Below are 16,100 nucleotides of genomic sequence, written 5' to 3'. Positions count from 1 at the left end.
TTTTATATGTATTTAATAAAATTTCCTCCTCTCTTAATCTAATGAGGTCTTCAGACATAAAAACTTTCTCCAGTACTGATCTACGTTTATGTATATATATATTTTTTTTTATCTAACCTTTTAATTGCGAAATTAAATTTCTTGGTTATTCCAGTAATGACATGTAATATCTACCAAAAAATAGAATGGGTACTTTAAGTAAGCCATGTTGCTTCAACAAACTTAACATATACTCAGGATATCAATCTCTTGGAAACTGTTCAGAAACATGCAACCAGACGAATACCCACTGTCAGGCATCTACCATACTCTGAACATCGTGCTTCACTGTGTTGTTGTTGTTGTTGGCACTCCATCGCTTACGACGTCGAGTGTTCCAGTTGATCCGATCAACGGAACAGCCTGCTCGTGAAATTAGCATGCAAGTGGTTGAGCACTCCACAGACACGTGTACCCTTAACGTAGTTCTCGGGGATATTCAGCGTGACACAGTGTGACAAGGCTGACCCTTTGAATTACAGGCACAACAGAAACAGGAAGAAAGAGTGACAGAAAGTTGTGGTGAAAGAGTACAGCAGGGTTCGCCACCATCCCCTGCCAGAGCCTCGTGGAGCTTTAGGTGTTTTCACTCAATAAACACTCACAACACCCGGTCTGGGAATCGAAACCACGATCCTATGACCGCGAGTCCGCTGCTCTAACCACTGGGCCATTGCACCTCCACGCTTCACTGGGTATGGACACATTAAAGCTCAAGTGTTTGGCAACTGATTTGGTTGAGACCCACAAGATTATCCACCATCTTTCCAACAACAACCTCGGGCACCTTTTTGAATTGCATATGCCTAATACTTGTGGACATGCTTACAAAATTTAAAAAAAAACTACACAACACCTTTGACTTTTGGAAACATCTTTTCATGCTCAGAATTGCTGAAACATGGAATAAACTACCCATGTTACTTGTTAGCTGTCAGGATACTACATCCTTCAAAACTTCCATGCTTTCCAAAATTTGCTCTTCCTATTTTTACTTCTTTGTTTTTTTTCTTAAATGACTCACTTTCTATGCATTATTCTATGTACTGTTCATGCACTTTGGCTACTTTTACTCATGAGTTGTAGTGCATCTGAGTAATGTATACAATAAGTTCAGTATTATATAAATATAATTTTTATTTGCCTGTCGTGGTACTTAAATGAGAATGAGATGTAAGGGGACAATGTTTTTGAGATTCCGGTCCGAATGACATGAGTGTTTTTGTTTCACTTTTGACACGTAATACTTAAATAGTGGAGGAGATATGATGTTGCTGTGGGCTGGAAGTATGCAAGAAGTTAAAAATTTATTTTGACTAAAACAACCGGGACCCTAAGTAAGGCATGTGTAAAATTTGAATAAAATTGGTTGTGTAGTTCTGGAGTTTTAGGGATTCACACAGACACACAGACATACATTCTCAATTATATATATATATAGATTATTTCAAACATGACATTCCTTAACAGAAGAAAAATTGGTATATAAAACTGCTTTCTACAGTTAAGAGTAGTGAAATTTTGAGTGAGTATAAATGGGTTAAAATTTGAGGAAGATATGAAATGTCCGTGACATTTACCAGTTTTCTTAGACTGATGAGATTGATGTGATTGATGTGTCTAATGTGACTGATGTCCAACCTCAGTGGGAATCTTTGCTATAGAGTCTTCAGAGCTGCGTCTATGACTTTGTTTTTGCTTTCATCAATCCTTTGTTTAATAATTACCATATTGTATTGCTGCAGATGCTGGTGCTGTGATTCACACACATTCAAAGTTTGCTGTGATGGCAACGTTGTTATTCCCTGGAACAGAGTTTCTTGTCACTGGCCTGGAAATGATCAAAGGGATCAAGAAATGTAAATCAAGTATGTTGACAATCTTATCTTAGTTTCAAATTGATGTCTTATTTTTCATTTTTTTGAGTGTCATCATCATCGTTTAATGTCTGTTTTCCTGTGCTGGCATGGGTTGGATAGTTTCACAGCATTGTCCATGACAACCAATGCTAGTGAGATCACTGCATATCTTGAAAGACAAGACTGCTTGAAAATAGTGGAGTTTGCTTGACCAGTGGTGCCATTGTAGAAGTGACCATACAACAATATAGATGTTGTATGGATGGTAGTTGAACCAAGAAAGAAAGATCAGGCTTGGCTGAGCACCGGTCACGTGGTGTGAGAGGAGAGAGGTAGAGGCAGAGGGATAGAAGAATCAGGGAGGGATGAGAAAAAAAGAAGAGGAACAGAGGGAAGTGAAAGAGGAGGGAAGGTGAGAATGAAGGGAAAGCCAGGAAATGTGAGATAGGGGGAAAGAACGAAGTAAGTGTGAAGGGGCTGATAGAAAGAAAGAAAGAATAAGAGAGTCATACAAAATTTAGATATATGTATATATGTACTTACATATAAGAGATGTACGCCACTATCTATATATATAAAAATGAGAATGTGTGTCTGTCTGTCTGTCTGTCTGTCTGTCGGTCGGTCTGTCTGTCTGTCTGTCTGTCTGTCTGTCTGTCTGTGTGAATCCCTAAAACTCGAGAACTACGCAACCAATTTCATTCAAATTTTACACATGCCTTACTTAGGGTTCCAGTTGTGTTTTAGTAAAAAAAAAATTATTAACTTCTTGCAGAGTTCGAGCACACGGCAACATAATATCTCCTCCACTATTTAAGTATTACGTGTCAAAAGTGATACAAAAACACTCATGTCAAATACTTTCACTTTAAAAATGAAACTATTCCACTAACTGAAACAATCACATTTCGATACTGTAGTGACAGATACTTTCACAGAGAGAGAAAGAGAGAAAGAGAGAGACAGAAAGAGAGAGAGAGAGAGAGATGTATATGTATACATATACATGTATATGTACACCATTTCGATACTGTAATGACAGATACTTTCAGAGAGAGAGAGAGAAAGAGAGAAAGAGAGAGAGAAAGAGAGAAAGAGAGAGAGAGAGAGATGTATATGTATACATATAGATGTACACGTATATGTATATATATATAGATCTATACATACATGTATATGTATACATATGTGTAGATGTATATATATATATAGATGTACATGTAATATGTACACATATATACATATATACATATATACATGCATACAGATATCTATACATATATACACCCATCACACACACATACACATGCACACAAACACACACATTAGTCATTTGTTTTCTTATCCAAAACTACATCAAAAGTACTGAATGGATCTTTATGAAATTTGGAAATTATATTCTTTGCATAACGGCCATAACTCCCATGAAAATTCATATATTTTTGATGTTGATGAAATTTTAACCCGAACATAACAGATGAGCATTATTTAGAAAATGATGTTACACGTTATCGAGGCTACCATTCTTTCTGGATGTGCAAAAGGGGATGACGTCTTTATTCCAAGAATTCCTCTTACTCCATCAGGAGCAGACATTCCTTTTACATTCAGAAGACTACAATTCCCCCTTCGTGTGACTTTTGCCATAGACTTTTGTCTGTAGCTGGTCTTCTCTTGGAAGAGCCCTGCTTCTCACATGGACAACTGTATGTTGGCTGCTCAAGAGTGGGCAGCAACAAAAAACCTATTTGTATATGCTCCACAAGGGAAAACAAGGAACATAGTTTACAATGAGGTGTTATAATCACAACAGCAAGAAAGTATGTACATGATCACCTTCTTTTACGAAACTTCATTGACTTTCATATATTTATATTGATATACATATATATACGTGTGTTTGGGTGCGTGTGTGTATATACATCTCTATATATAAAGATGATGCGTAGTCTAGACGGCGTTTTTAGATTTCATTATTCTCTTTAACCCGGGCAACGCCGGGTATTTCTGCTAGTATGTATATAAAAAAGCATACAAAATATGGAACAAGAACGCAAAACATCCAGACGGTTAGATGATACAAAAAAGGACAACAAAACATCCAGACAGATGATACAAAAAAGGGACAAGAAAAAACAAGGACGGGTCATATATATATAAAAATATCTATATCTATCTATATATATGTATATACTTATGCACACACACACACACACACACACACACACACATGTATGCATGTGTGTATTGTCTGTTTTACACAGTTATGCATTCAGTACAAACTTCATATTACATATTGTTTATGCTTTAACAGAGATATTTTATTCATTTCAGATGTTAATTATAACTATAATGAGCAGTTAGTGGTCCCTATAATTGAGAATACTCCATTTGAAAAGGACCTGAAGGTGAGACTTTTAAGCAGTTTAAACTTGTTGTTTTTTTAGCTTCAGATCATACTTGATCTGATTCAACAGATCTCCATCTCATTTTCAGATCAGTCACACCTACCGGAGAAGGAGTTTACTTCATCACAGAGATAAAACTATTACACTTTCCGTAAAAAAAAATAAAATAAATCCTAAGACTCTGAGCAGAGACTGATTTCAAATTTTTCTTGAGCACCGGCTGAGCGTGATCGTTGCCAGAGCAGCACGTAAATAGCACCATTTGAGGGTGATCGTTACCAACGTCGCCTTCCTGGCATGTGAAAAGACATTTGAGCGAGATTGTTGCCAGTGCCGCTGGACTGACTCCTGTGCAGGTGGCACGTAAAATACATCATTTCGAGCGTGGCCGTTGCCAGTACCGCCTGACTGACCTTCGTGCCGGTGGCACGTAAAAGCACCCACTACACTCTCGGAGTGGTTGGCATTTGGAAGGGCATCCAGCTGTAGAAACTCTGCCAAATCAGATTGGAGCCTGGTGTAGCCACCTGGTTCACCAGTCCTCAGTCAAATCGTCCAACCCATGCTAGCATGGAAAGCGGATGTTAAACGATGATGATGATGATTCTAGTGGTGAAGTATTCTTGGGGGACCAGATTTTAAAATAAGATATGGAGTTGGATCAGATTGAGGATCTTGTTAGTGATCAGCCCTTGGACTTTTGAATATTTCGGAGGAAAAAAAGCTTTGAAGTTAGATATTAAAGTAGATTAAACGCACATATTCTCTAAAAATATACATCCTTCCAACCACCTTCACAGACAGACAGACAGACAGACAGACAGGCAGACACATACAGCACACATGCACATGCACACGCACACATGCATGAATGTACGTGTGTCTTTACTGTCTCTCTGTTGGTTATGGCAACAAGGGTTCCAGTTGATCTGATCAATGGAACAGCCTGCTCACGAAATTAGCATGCAAGTGACTGAGTGCTCCACAGACATGTGTACCCTTAATGTAATTCTCACAAAGATTCAGCGTGACACAAAGTGTGACAAGGCTGGCTCATTGAAATGTAGGTACTACTCAATTTTGCCAGCTGTGTGTACTGGAGCAATGCACCTCCGGTAATTGAACCCACAACCTTACAATTGTGAGCTGAATGTCCTAACTACTAAGCCACATGCCCTCACTCTCTCTCTCTCTCTCTCTCTCTCTCTCACGCACACACACACACACAGGTATATGAAGGTTACAGAAAGAGTTATAACACCAGTAATTATGAAGAGAATTTGGCTAGATGAGATGCAGTTTGGTTTTGTGTTTGGGTGAAGTAGAACTGGTGGAGGCGCAATGTCCCAGTGGTTAGGGCAGCGGACTCGCGGTCATAGGATCACGGTTTCGATTCCCAGACCAGGTGTTGTGAGTGTTTATTGAGCGAAAACACCTAAAGCTCCACGAGGCTCCAGCAGGGGATGGTGGCGAACCCTGCTGTACTCTTCCACCACAACTTTCTCTCACTCTTACTTCCTGTTTCTGTTGTACATGTATTTCAAAGGGTCAGCCTTGTCACACTGTGTCACGCTGAGTGTCCCCAAGAACTACATTAAGGGTACACATGTCTGTGGAGTGCTCAGCCACTTGCACGTTAATTTCACGAGCAGGCTGTTCCGTTGATCAGATCGACTGGAACCCTCGACATCGTAAGCGATGGAGTGCCAACAACAACGAAGTAGAACTGATGCTCTCTGCCTAATATGACAACTACAGGAGAAGTATTTAGGAAATTGTAAACTACTGTACTTGGCTTTCATTGATCTAGAGAAAGTAGCTGACAGGGTCTCCTGTTCCTCGATCTGGTGCTTGATGAGGAAGTTAGTTGTAGATAAATGGTTAGAGTTGTCCAAGCCATGTACAGGGGTACTGTCAGTAAGGTTAGTGTTAGTAATATGTACAGTAACAGATTTAGTATGTTGGTAGGAGTTCACCAAGGCTTGGCTCTCAATCCCCTCCTGTTTTATCATTGTCCTCCAGGCCGTAACAGGAGTTTCAGGTTTGTTGCTGTGGAGACTCCTCTATGCTGAGATTTTGTCCTTATAACTGAATTTGTTGCAGAAAAGAAATTCCAGGTTTGGAGGCAAAACCCTGAATCAAAGAGCCTATAAAAAAAACCCAAATTCCTAATCAGTAGGAAAAGGTGTAGATAGAAATTCCATATGGTATGCTTAGTGCGAACTATGGACATACAAGAGGTGCAGTGGAATCACCAGGAGATTAACAGAGAAAATAGATTTTCTTTGTGGAAAATACACAGGAGCAATAAATATTAAGAATACATGGGAAATAGTTTTCTTAAATGCTTTGGTAGATCATTAAAGGTAGTAGATAGTTTATTAGCAGTGGAGGAGGATGTTCTGAAAGTATAGTTGCTAGAATCCAAACTGGTTGGAGAAAGTTTAGAGAGATATCAACTTACAAAAGGTTTGCAAGGAAGTGAAATATGGGTTGTGAATGCAGAGGTCACACAAAGACTAGAAAGGAACGAAGCTAGTATACTATGCCAGATGCTCAATGTCAGTGTATGTGTACAATAAAATGCAAATGTGTTGAGAGATAAACTGGATGTAAGAGATATCAAATCTAGCGTGGAAGAAGAATTACACTAGTTTGATCATGAGTATGAATGAGGACAGCTGCCATTCACTAAATTTGTATGGAACTTTTGGAAGAGAGGGACCCAGGAAGATGTGGAGTGAAGTAGTGAAGATTTTATAACTCTTGGGAAATATATTGAATTGAAATTGTACCGAAAATGAACTTCTATGTAACCATGTAATCATCTGTGTTGGCATAACTACATTGTGAATTTGTGAATGAGATGTATTTACTGTCTAAACCTTTAACCCTTTTGCTACATTTTTGTTGAAATACTCGACTTTTGTTTCAATTAACTTTCAAAATAAAGTATTTTGTAAAATAACTTTGTCATTATTAACACTTTTATTACCATATTTCTATCGGAATACACTGCCTTTGTTTCAATAAATTTTGGAAACGATGAAGAATTTAGTCAAATATCTTTATCATTATATTAAGATGGTGTTTGGAACATAAACTAAGATGGAATTTTGAGGGAAGTTCTTAATTTAGACCACTTTAAGACAGTAAGTTTGTATCATAGAACTAGGGATGGTCTCAGGCAGGTTGGTATTAAAAGGGATAAATGTCTGAGAGAATTGTTATTATTAAAACAATCCTCTTTGGATTATTAACTTTATACTTATAGTGTTGTACTCTATCTTTTATTTGGTTTGAGCTTCAATTGTCAGCAGATGTCTTATTCACATTTCCAGATTAGATTCAGACTAGGAACATTTATTTCTAAACTAAGGTTAACAATATTCTTATTCACCAGGCTATTTGTACATGGTTAATTGCATTATTATCCATATAACCTTCCCAATGGTACCCTTTGTAAAGTGGTTGGTATCGGGAAGAGCTTTTAGCCTTAGAAAGCTGTACCAAAGCAGACATTGGGTCTCAGTGCAATTCATGTAAATCTTGGACTGTGTTGAACTATGCTATCATTGAAGATGAATGTTAAATGACAATGACAGCAACAATGACAACGGTAAATTTAGAAACAAAAGTTCCCACTTTGAGTTCAGTTTGGGGATCATGCAGATATCCAGGAATAAGACATATAATGATAATGATGACATGAAATCAAACAGATTGAACTGAAATGTAGCTACAGAATAAGTGTGGCAAAATGGCCCTCCAGATTCACCATTTTTGCTTGTTTCTTGGCTTGGCTTCATGCTCTTGCTTGATGGGGGGTCATCTCAGAGACATCATCATGCGTAGAGCTGACCAGTGGTCCCAGAAACATTTTCATGCATAGAGCTGACCAGGTCTACCAGTGCTCTCTATCACTGGTGGTCCTGTGCTAGCTCCTCTGCATCCTTTAAGGTGATGTTAAACATCTGGAGATCTTCCACAAACATATCCAGCCATTTGATGTGGGGCCTGCAATGAGGCCTCTTCCAGCATGCAGCTGCTGTGTTAAATGAAAGGAAAGCTTTGGGTTTGGCCTAGATGTGGTGAGGAGGCTTGCATGTGTGTGTTACTGTCTGGAGCTTTGCTCCTGGTAGGACCACCCTAAGCTGGCTAGTCTCCTGTGAAGTTTTGAGACTAATGGTGATGCACAGCATGTCAGCTTGCCACTGAGATGGCAGCCCCATCATCTGACTATTCTGCAGAGAACCAACAACCTGCCAGAGGAATCCTCAACCTGTTATGACACCAACCAGATTCACCATTCTTGACCATGTAAAATATGAGAGGCTTATTTGCCACGTTCCTGTATAAATATTGTAAATATAAGGTAATAGTCTGGAAAATTATCATCTTAATACACTTTATATATTTCTATTACTTCTGCAGGATGCTATGGCTCAGGCTATACATGACTATCCAGAAACATGTGCTGTTCTTGTCCGAAGGCATGGAGTTTATGTATGGGGTAAAACATGGCAGCAAGCTAAATCCATGTAAGTTTTTTGATCTTGTCTCTTTTTGTTTTTTTTTGTTCCAGAGAATGGATTAGTTTGTTTTAAAGTAACTGTTGGTGTGTGTCTGCTTTTGTGTGTACCCTTGTCTTGACATCATTCAGTGGTTGTAAACAAGTGTCAGAATCATAAGAAGGATGTTGTCCATTTCCTGTCTTCCATGATAAATATGTCTGGCCATGAGGAAACAGGTAAGGGTTGGTGACAGTAAGGGCATCCAACTCAACAAATTCTATGTAACCCATGTAAGCATGGAAAAATGGACACAAAATGATGATGATGACAGTGGCTGTGTGGTAAGAAGTTTGATGCCAAACTACATGGTTCTAGGTTGTCTCACTGTGTGACACATCGCGTCAGTGTCTTCTACTATAGCCCTTGGCCAACCAAAGCCGAGTGAGAGGATGTGGTAGATGGAAACAGAGAGAAGCCTGTTGTATATATATGTATATATCCGTGTGTCTGTCTTTGTGTTTGTCCCCTATCAATAGCTTGACAACTGGTGTTGGTTTGTTTATATCCTTGTAACTTATTGGTTTGGCCAAGAAGATTGATAGAATTAGTACCAGGCTTTAAAAAAATCAGTACTGGTGCGATTCCTTTGACTAAAACCCTTCAAGTGGTGCCCTTGCATGACTGCAGTCCAGTGACTTAAACAAACAGAAGGTTAAAAAAGTAAAAGGTTATATAAAGACAATTTTAATTCTTAATCAACCTGTCTCATTAAGCTATCATTACATCCCACTTTTCTCTTTCTTTCTTTTTTCTCAGGTGTGAGTGCTACGATTATCTTTTTGATATTGCAGTTCAAATGAAGACAGCAGGTCTGGATCCTGCCATACTTCCTAAACCACCCAAAGGTGCTTACGTTTCAAACATAAATTAGAATGATGCACAAAATGCTTTTTATTATTTAGTTGACCACCTTTTTCTGTTCTGAGTTCAAGTCTTACCAAGTCTTACCAAAGTCAACTACGTATTTTCAGATTTTGAGAGGTTTTGGCACAGCCATTTTGGCACTGCTGATCCAATGCTGACTTATTTGACATCGGACGTTTTAATATTTTTCTTATTCTCTTCATCCTTCTCACTTTCTGTCTGTCTCTGTTTATGTGTGGTATATATTTCTCTTCATGTGCATGAGGAGAGAGAAGGTGTTTATGTCAGTTGTGTTCATTTTTTTTTTTTTATCTTAAGAAAGTTCAAATCAAAGCAAGAAGCCACTTAGTGTTAGGGGCTATGACGACAAAAGGAATGAATTGGCTTATGACTTGAAAGAGTTTAGGTCATAAGAAAGAGGAAGACAATGGAAGAGAATTCCAAAGTCTGGCAGTTCGAAGAACAAAGCTACGATTTACAATTGATAAATTGTAATGTCTCTCTTTTCCAGCTCTCACTACCACTCTTTCTATCTGCATGTGTATATTTCTGCGTGCAAATGTGTGTATTTGTGTGTGTGTTTTCTCCATTGCCAAAAAGTACTGATGCCAAAACAGACTGACTGCCCAGTCAGCCATGCCAAATTGTCAACGTCCAAACAGCTGCACCTGAACATCTCATTCTAGCATTTTTATCCTTCAAGGTTTCATGGAATAAAGTACCTGTGAAATACTGGAGTTGATTTAATTAATTAATTACACTGTGTAACACACGATTTTTGTCCTTGGGTAGTCATTGTTATTTCCTATTTGCTTACCCCTAAAAAATATGAAAGATGGCTAATATTTCCTCAAAGTTTGCTTTTGTTACATTCATTCAAACCCCAAAGAATCCTTATCAGCACATGGCTATGATGCCCCCCCCCCCTCCACTACCCCTGTTCATAATTAGAGATGCATATATTGTTAGTCACTAAGGGACATGCTCAAGTAGTTAAAGTCAAGCAACTGACAAAACAAATCTTTGGTATTGAGCAGAATATTTGCTATTATGATATTTCTGCTTCAGCAACTCAGTGCTGAATCTGTCTGAAATGTAATGGAAAATAGGTCAGTTTGAAAACATTGATGTCCAGGTCACAAAAGCAAAATTGGAAGGGAATAGTAGTCATTTCCTTTGATTTCTAGATAGAAGTGAATAAGAAATAGCACTTACTGACCAAAGACAAAATAACATAAGAATTTTGTTACACAGTGTTATATCTAGTCCAAAATTTTCCAGATTTATACTAATGTTAGAAATCAATATTTATAAATCAAATGTTTCTAATTGATATTATCAATCTCACATAGCCTCTAACATTGGCTAATCAAACAATAGTCAGTTATCTGTGACCATAGTGAAGTAGTTAGTGCAATGATGCAAAACAGAAATGTTAGTTATTTAAAGCAATTTCATTGCCACATTTCAGTGAAACAAATTTTTAAAAAATGAAGATAATACTCTCTTAGGATTGTAGTCCTTATGATATTTTCTATGTCATTGTCTTTTGGTAGATAACGCCTCTTGTATTTTTAGTTCTTATATAAATAGCAACTTTATACAAAATTGTGCCTATATGCATAACATCGTTGTCATCATCATCATCATTATCGACAACCCCTGCACATTACTATCTCAAATTGTAGGACTGATAAGGCTGGTTACTCAGTTTTCATGGTGTATAAGTGACCATTCCCCCTGATTGCAGTGCCAGTCCATTGCAGGGTTATTTGTTTACAACTGAATGGGTTAGGGCAATGTGAAAGTCTTTTGCTCTAGATTACAATGCGCTGCCTAGTCCAGGATTCATAACTATTGATTTATGAAAATCTTTCTTCAAATATTGTGAATGCATGAAGAATTTGTTCCAAAAATTTTATATAAGTATGTGTGTGTATATATAATATACACACACACACACACACACACACATATATATATATATATATATATATATATAAATATATGTATGTATATATACCCATATATATTTCAAGAATAAAAAAAAAATCATTTCTGTATATATATATATATATATACATAAATATATATATATATGTGTGTATATAATATATATCATAATCATCATCATTTAATGTCTGCCTCCCATGCTAGCTATACACACACACACACACACACACACACACACACACACACACACACACACACACACACACACACACACACGCACATACATGCATATATAGTTCAAATTTACAGGAAACAAAAGACGAAGACAGGTGTTGGAACAACAAGCAGTTGTATTAGTTTAATGTTCCGGAAAAATGGAAAAGTTTTTTTTACATTTCAAGCCTATGCACTTTGACAGAAAAGATTGAGAGGAGGAAAAAAGGAGAGAGAATGAAAAAAATGGATAAATATATATGTGTGTGTGTGTGTGTGTATGTGTATGTATACATATATATGTATTAATGTATGTATACATATATATATATATACATACATATCTATATTTCCATTTTTTTTTTATTCTCTCTCCTTTTTTTCCTCTTAATCCTTTCTGTCGAAGAGCATAAGCTTGAAATGTAAAGAACTTTTCCATTCTTCTCGAGCATGCATGCATGCTCAGGACATACAAGCATACATACGTATGTACGTACATACATACATACATACATACCCACTGGTGTGTATTTATAGCAGTTAGGACCATAATGGGTGGTATGCAATTTAAAAGGTGTAAAAAGAATTATGTTTAAGATTAGTCAATAAAGAAGCTGTGAGATTTTATAATAATAATAATGATAATAATAATAATACTAATCATAAGATGACAATTTTTATATTTTGAGTTTTTATAGAAATAAATTCCTGTAAACCTGAAATTTGTTTTATTTTGTTGTTTCTTTCTGTGTGTGTTGGTTACCTTGGTTATCTCTTTTTGCCTTACATGTTAATATTATTTAACCACAGGTCTGCCCTCATTGAGCAGGCCTTTGATTGAAGTTGTTCCAGCTATGACCATTCCGATATTGTTTCAGTCATTGTTTATCTGGGATTACATTATCAAAAAAAAAAAAAAAAAAAAAGTCCTTCCCTTTGTTTAAATCCAAATCAGTTTTGATTTGACAGATCTATAATGTAAAGCATTCCAACTGTAGTCATCCCACCCTTTTGTTTTTTACAGTGCAGGCATGGCTGTGTGGTTGAGAAGCTTGTTTCTCAACTATGTGGTCTTGGGTTCGGTCCTACAGCATGGCACCTTGATGGAATAACTTCTACTATAACCTTAGGGTTGATGATAGGAAGGACATCTGGCTGTAGAAACTCTGTCTTAACACATTTTGGTTGATTCATGCAAGCATGGAAAAGTAGATCATTTAACGATGATGATAGGATGTTATTTGAAAGAGATTTGGCTGCTATTTCAGCAGAATGACCCACCACATAGATGCTGCCTTGTTATTGTGGAGTGATTCTGTGAGTTACACATTAAATTAACACGTAATTCTTCATTAATGCCACCACTGAATTTAGTACATTTATATTACTTATGAGGTATTCTTTATTTTTTAGCTAAAGTGTAGTTGGGCCTCAAGGGGGTGGTACAAACCTAGTAATATGTGTTTTATAGGGAAAGCAAAATTTCCATGCAAATGGCAATTACCGGATGATTTTCTTTTTAAGCCTAACTGTTTTAAGTTGTGGAAACACGACTTACGTCGCAAATTCATGAACATAAGATTGTGGTTTTGTCACAAATTCAAAAACATGAGATTGTGGTTTTGTTACAAATTCACGAATATAAGATTGTGGTTTCGTCACAAATTCATGAACATAAGATTGTGGTTCTGTCACAAATTCACAAACATAAGATTGTGGTTTCGATCCCTGGACAGGGCGATGTATTGTGTTCTTGCGCAAAACACTTCACTTCACGTTGCTCCAGTTCACTCAACTGGTAAAAATGAGTAATCCTGTGATGGACCTGCGTCCCATCCAGGTGGAGAATATATATGCCATGAAACTGGGAAACTGGCCTTTATGAGTCAGTATGACTTGAGAAGCTAATGTTACCTTTACCTTTACTTCTCCATTTTAATTTCCATCTTCAATAGAACTGGCCAACTGTCTGACTACATTCATCTCTATTGACTTAAATGCAATATAGATATTCAACAATGTTCTTTCTCTCTGTAAGTCATTCTTATTTGGAACTTGTTCTCCTCCTCAGTTTTTGAAACTCATTTGATTTCAGGTTTTAAGAAAAGAACCTCTTCTTTAGAGCTGTCCCAATTCTTTAAGGGAACAACCCAAAATGGTCAACTGGCCTCACCATTTCATGGTCAGTCAAGAATGGAATAGATTTGTAGCTTGTTTACAACATAACTGTAACATTATCCTGAGACGTCTTTAATTTTAAAGCTATGTATTTTTATTTTCATCTTCAAGTAAATTTATGACTTTTGTTTCATTATTTTCCATTTCAAATCTGTATTGGACAGGTCATCTGTGCTCTTATCTGCAAAATACAGGTATTAATTTTATCAATACCTTTTATATTTTACTTGTTTCATTTATTGGACTTTTGCCATGCTGGGGTGCTACCTTGAAGGGTTTTGTCAAATCAACAACAATCAACCCTAGTACCTATTTTTCTTTATGTTTGGCACAACCAACACCAGTTCCCACAAGACACATGGTGGTGGTGGACAAAAACAAAAAAAGGCAAACACGCACACACACACACACACACACACACAAATATGATGGACTTCTTCCAATTTGCATCTACTAAATCCACTCACTAGGGTTTGGTTGGCTCTGGGCTATAGTAGAAGACACTTGCATAAGTTGCCACAATGAGACCGAACCCAATTCCTTGTCTTTTTCCTTTTCCATGTGTCAGTGATAGCTATTACGAAAGTCTACTAATTAGAGATTACACTCGTCTTGTGAGGCAGTAACTGAAAGAAGTTTTGTGTGTATGTGTATGTGTGTGTGTGTGTGCATGTGCATATGTATATATAATATATATATATAAATACACACACACATTTTATTAATAAAGCTGCTAAGACATTTTTAGTTGAACTAAAAACCTGTACCTCATGGAAGTACCGACCAGCATCCATATCCTCTGGAAAAAGACGAGTTGTGAACATTATTTCCCTGCCTGTCTTCTAAGTACTTTTACTCTTTATTCTTTTATTTATTCCTTTATTCTATTGTATTCCTTATAAACTATGAATTTTATTCCTTGTAAACTAAATTTTCCCCATCTATAATATTTATATCTTGTCTCTGATGACGGAATACTCAGTGCATGGATATGTTAACCAACTACTTGGATTATCCCAGAAACTGCTGTAAGACTTCAAACTCACCTTACCCTAATTAAATTATTCTAAATGACTAGAGATACTCCTTCTGCCCGTGGTTTTGATTTTTCCTCTAATATAATATAATATAAATTAATATAATGTAATATAATATAATATAATATATATATATATATATATATATATATATATATATATATATATATATATATATATATATATATATATATATATACATATATATATATATATATATATATATATACATATATATATATATATATATATATACATATATATATATATATATATATATATATATATATATATATATATATATATATATATATATATACATATATATATATATATATATATATATATATATATATATATATATATACATATATATATATATATATATATATATATATATATATATATATATATATATATATATATATATACATATATATATATATATATATATATATATATACATATATATATATATATATATATATATATATATATATATATATATATATATATATATATATATATATATATATATATATATATCACGTCATATGACCGACCAGGCTATCAGATGTTGTTACACATCGTTAGTCACAATGCGCTTTTGCGTTGTTTTAGTCTTGAAATGATGCCACCCCACTGGCTAGGCGGGCAGGTCAACATACCCCACTGATTGAAGGTGGACTGGAGCAATGTGAAATGAAGTGTTTTTTTCAACGCGCCGCCCAGTCAGTGAATCGAACCCACGATCTATCGATCGTGAGCGCAACAGGCTACCTATAGGTATATATATATATATGTATATATATATATATATATATATATATATATATAAATACACATAAATATATTTGAATATAAATGCATATATATGTATGCATGTATGTGCGCGCGCGTGCGTGCGTTGCCCCACCTTCGCTCGACAGTAACAACGGCCTCGATAACAATCCTTTCTACTATAGCCACAAGGCC

At 36.0% G+C, this 16,100-nt stretch overlaps 1 protein-coding gene across 2 annotated transcripts in view; it reads left to right on the top strand.

Annotated features, from left to right (window-relative positions):
* The window catches only part of LOC106877421 (methylthioribulose-1-phosphate dehydratase), a 65,248-nt gene extending 54,769 nt beyond the window's left edge, over positions 1-10,479 (top strand). For both annotated transcript variants that reach the window (XM_014926319.3, XM_014926318.3), the window contains exons 5-8: positions 1,785-1,907; positions 4,233-4,306; positions 8,741-8,847; positions 9,637-10,479. In XM_014926319.3, coding sequence (XP_014781805.2) covers positions 1,785-1,907; positions 4,233-4,306; positions 8,741-8,847; positions 9,637-9,751 — 419 coding nt within the window. In that variant the 3' untranslated portion in view covers positions 9,752-10,479. The remainder of the gene's footprint in view (positions 1-1,784; positions 1,908-4,232; positions 4,307-8,740; positions 8,848-9,636) is intronic.
* The last annotated feature ends 5,621 nt before the right edge of the window (positions 10,480-16,100 follow it).

Source organism: Octopus bimaculoides, chromosome 5 (assembly GCF_046866305.1).
Source record: "Octopus bimaculoides isolate indiv1 chromosome 5, ASM4686630v1, whole genome shotgun sequence".
NCBI classification, from domain to species: Eukaryota; Metazoa; Mollusca; class Cephalopoda; order Octopoda; family Octopodidae; genus Octopus; species Octopus bimaculoides.
Note: the sequence above shows the minus strand (reverse complement) of the source record. Positions and strands in the feature narration are given on the sequence as shown.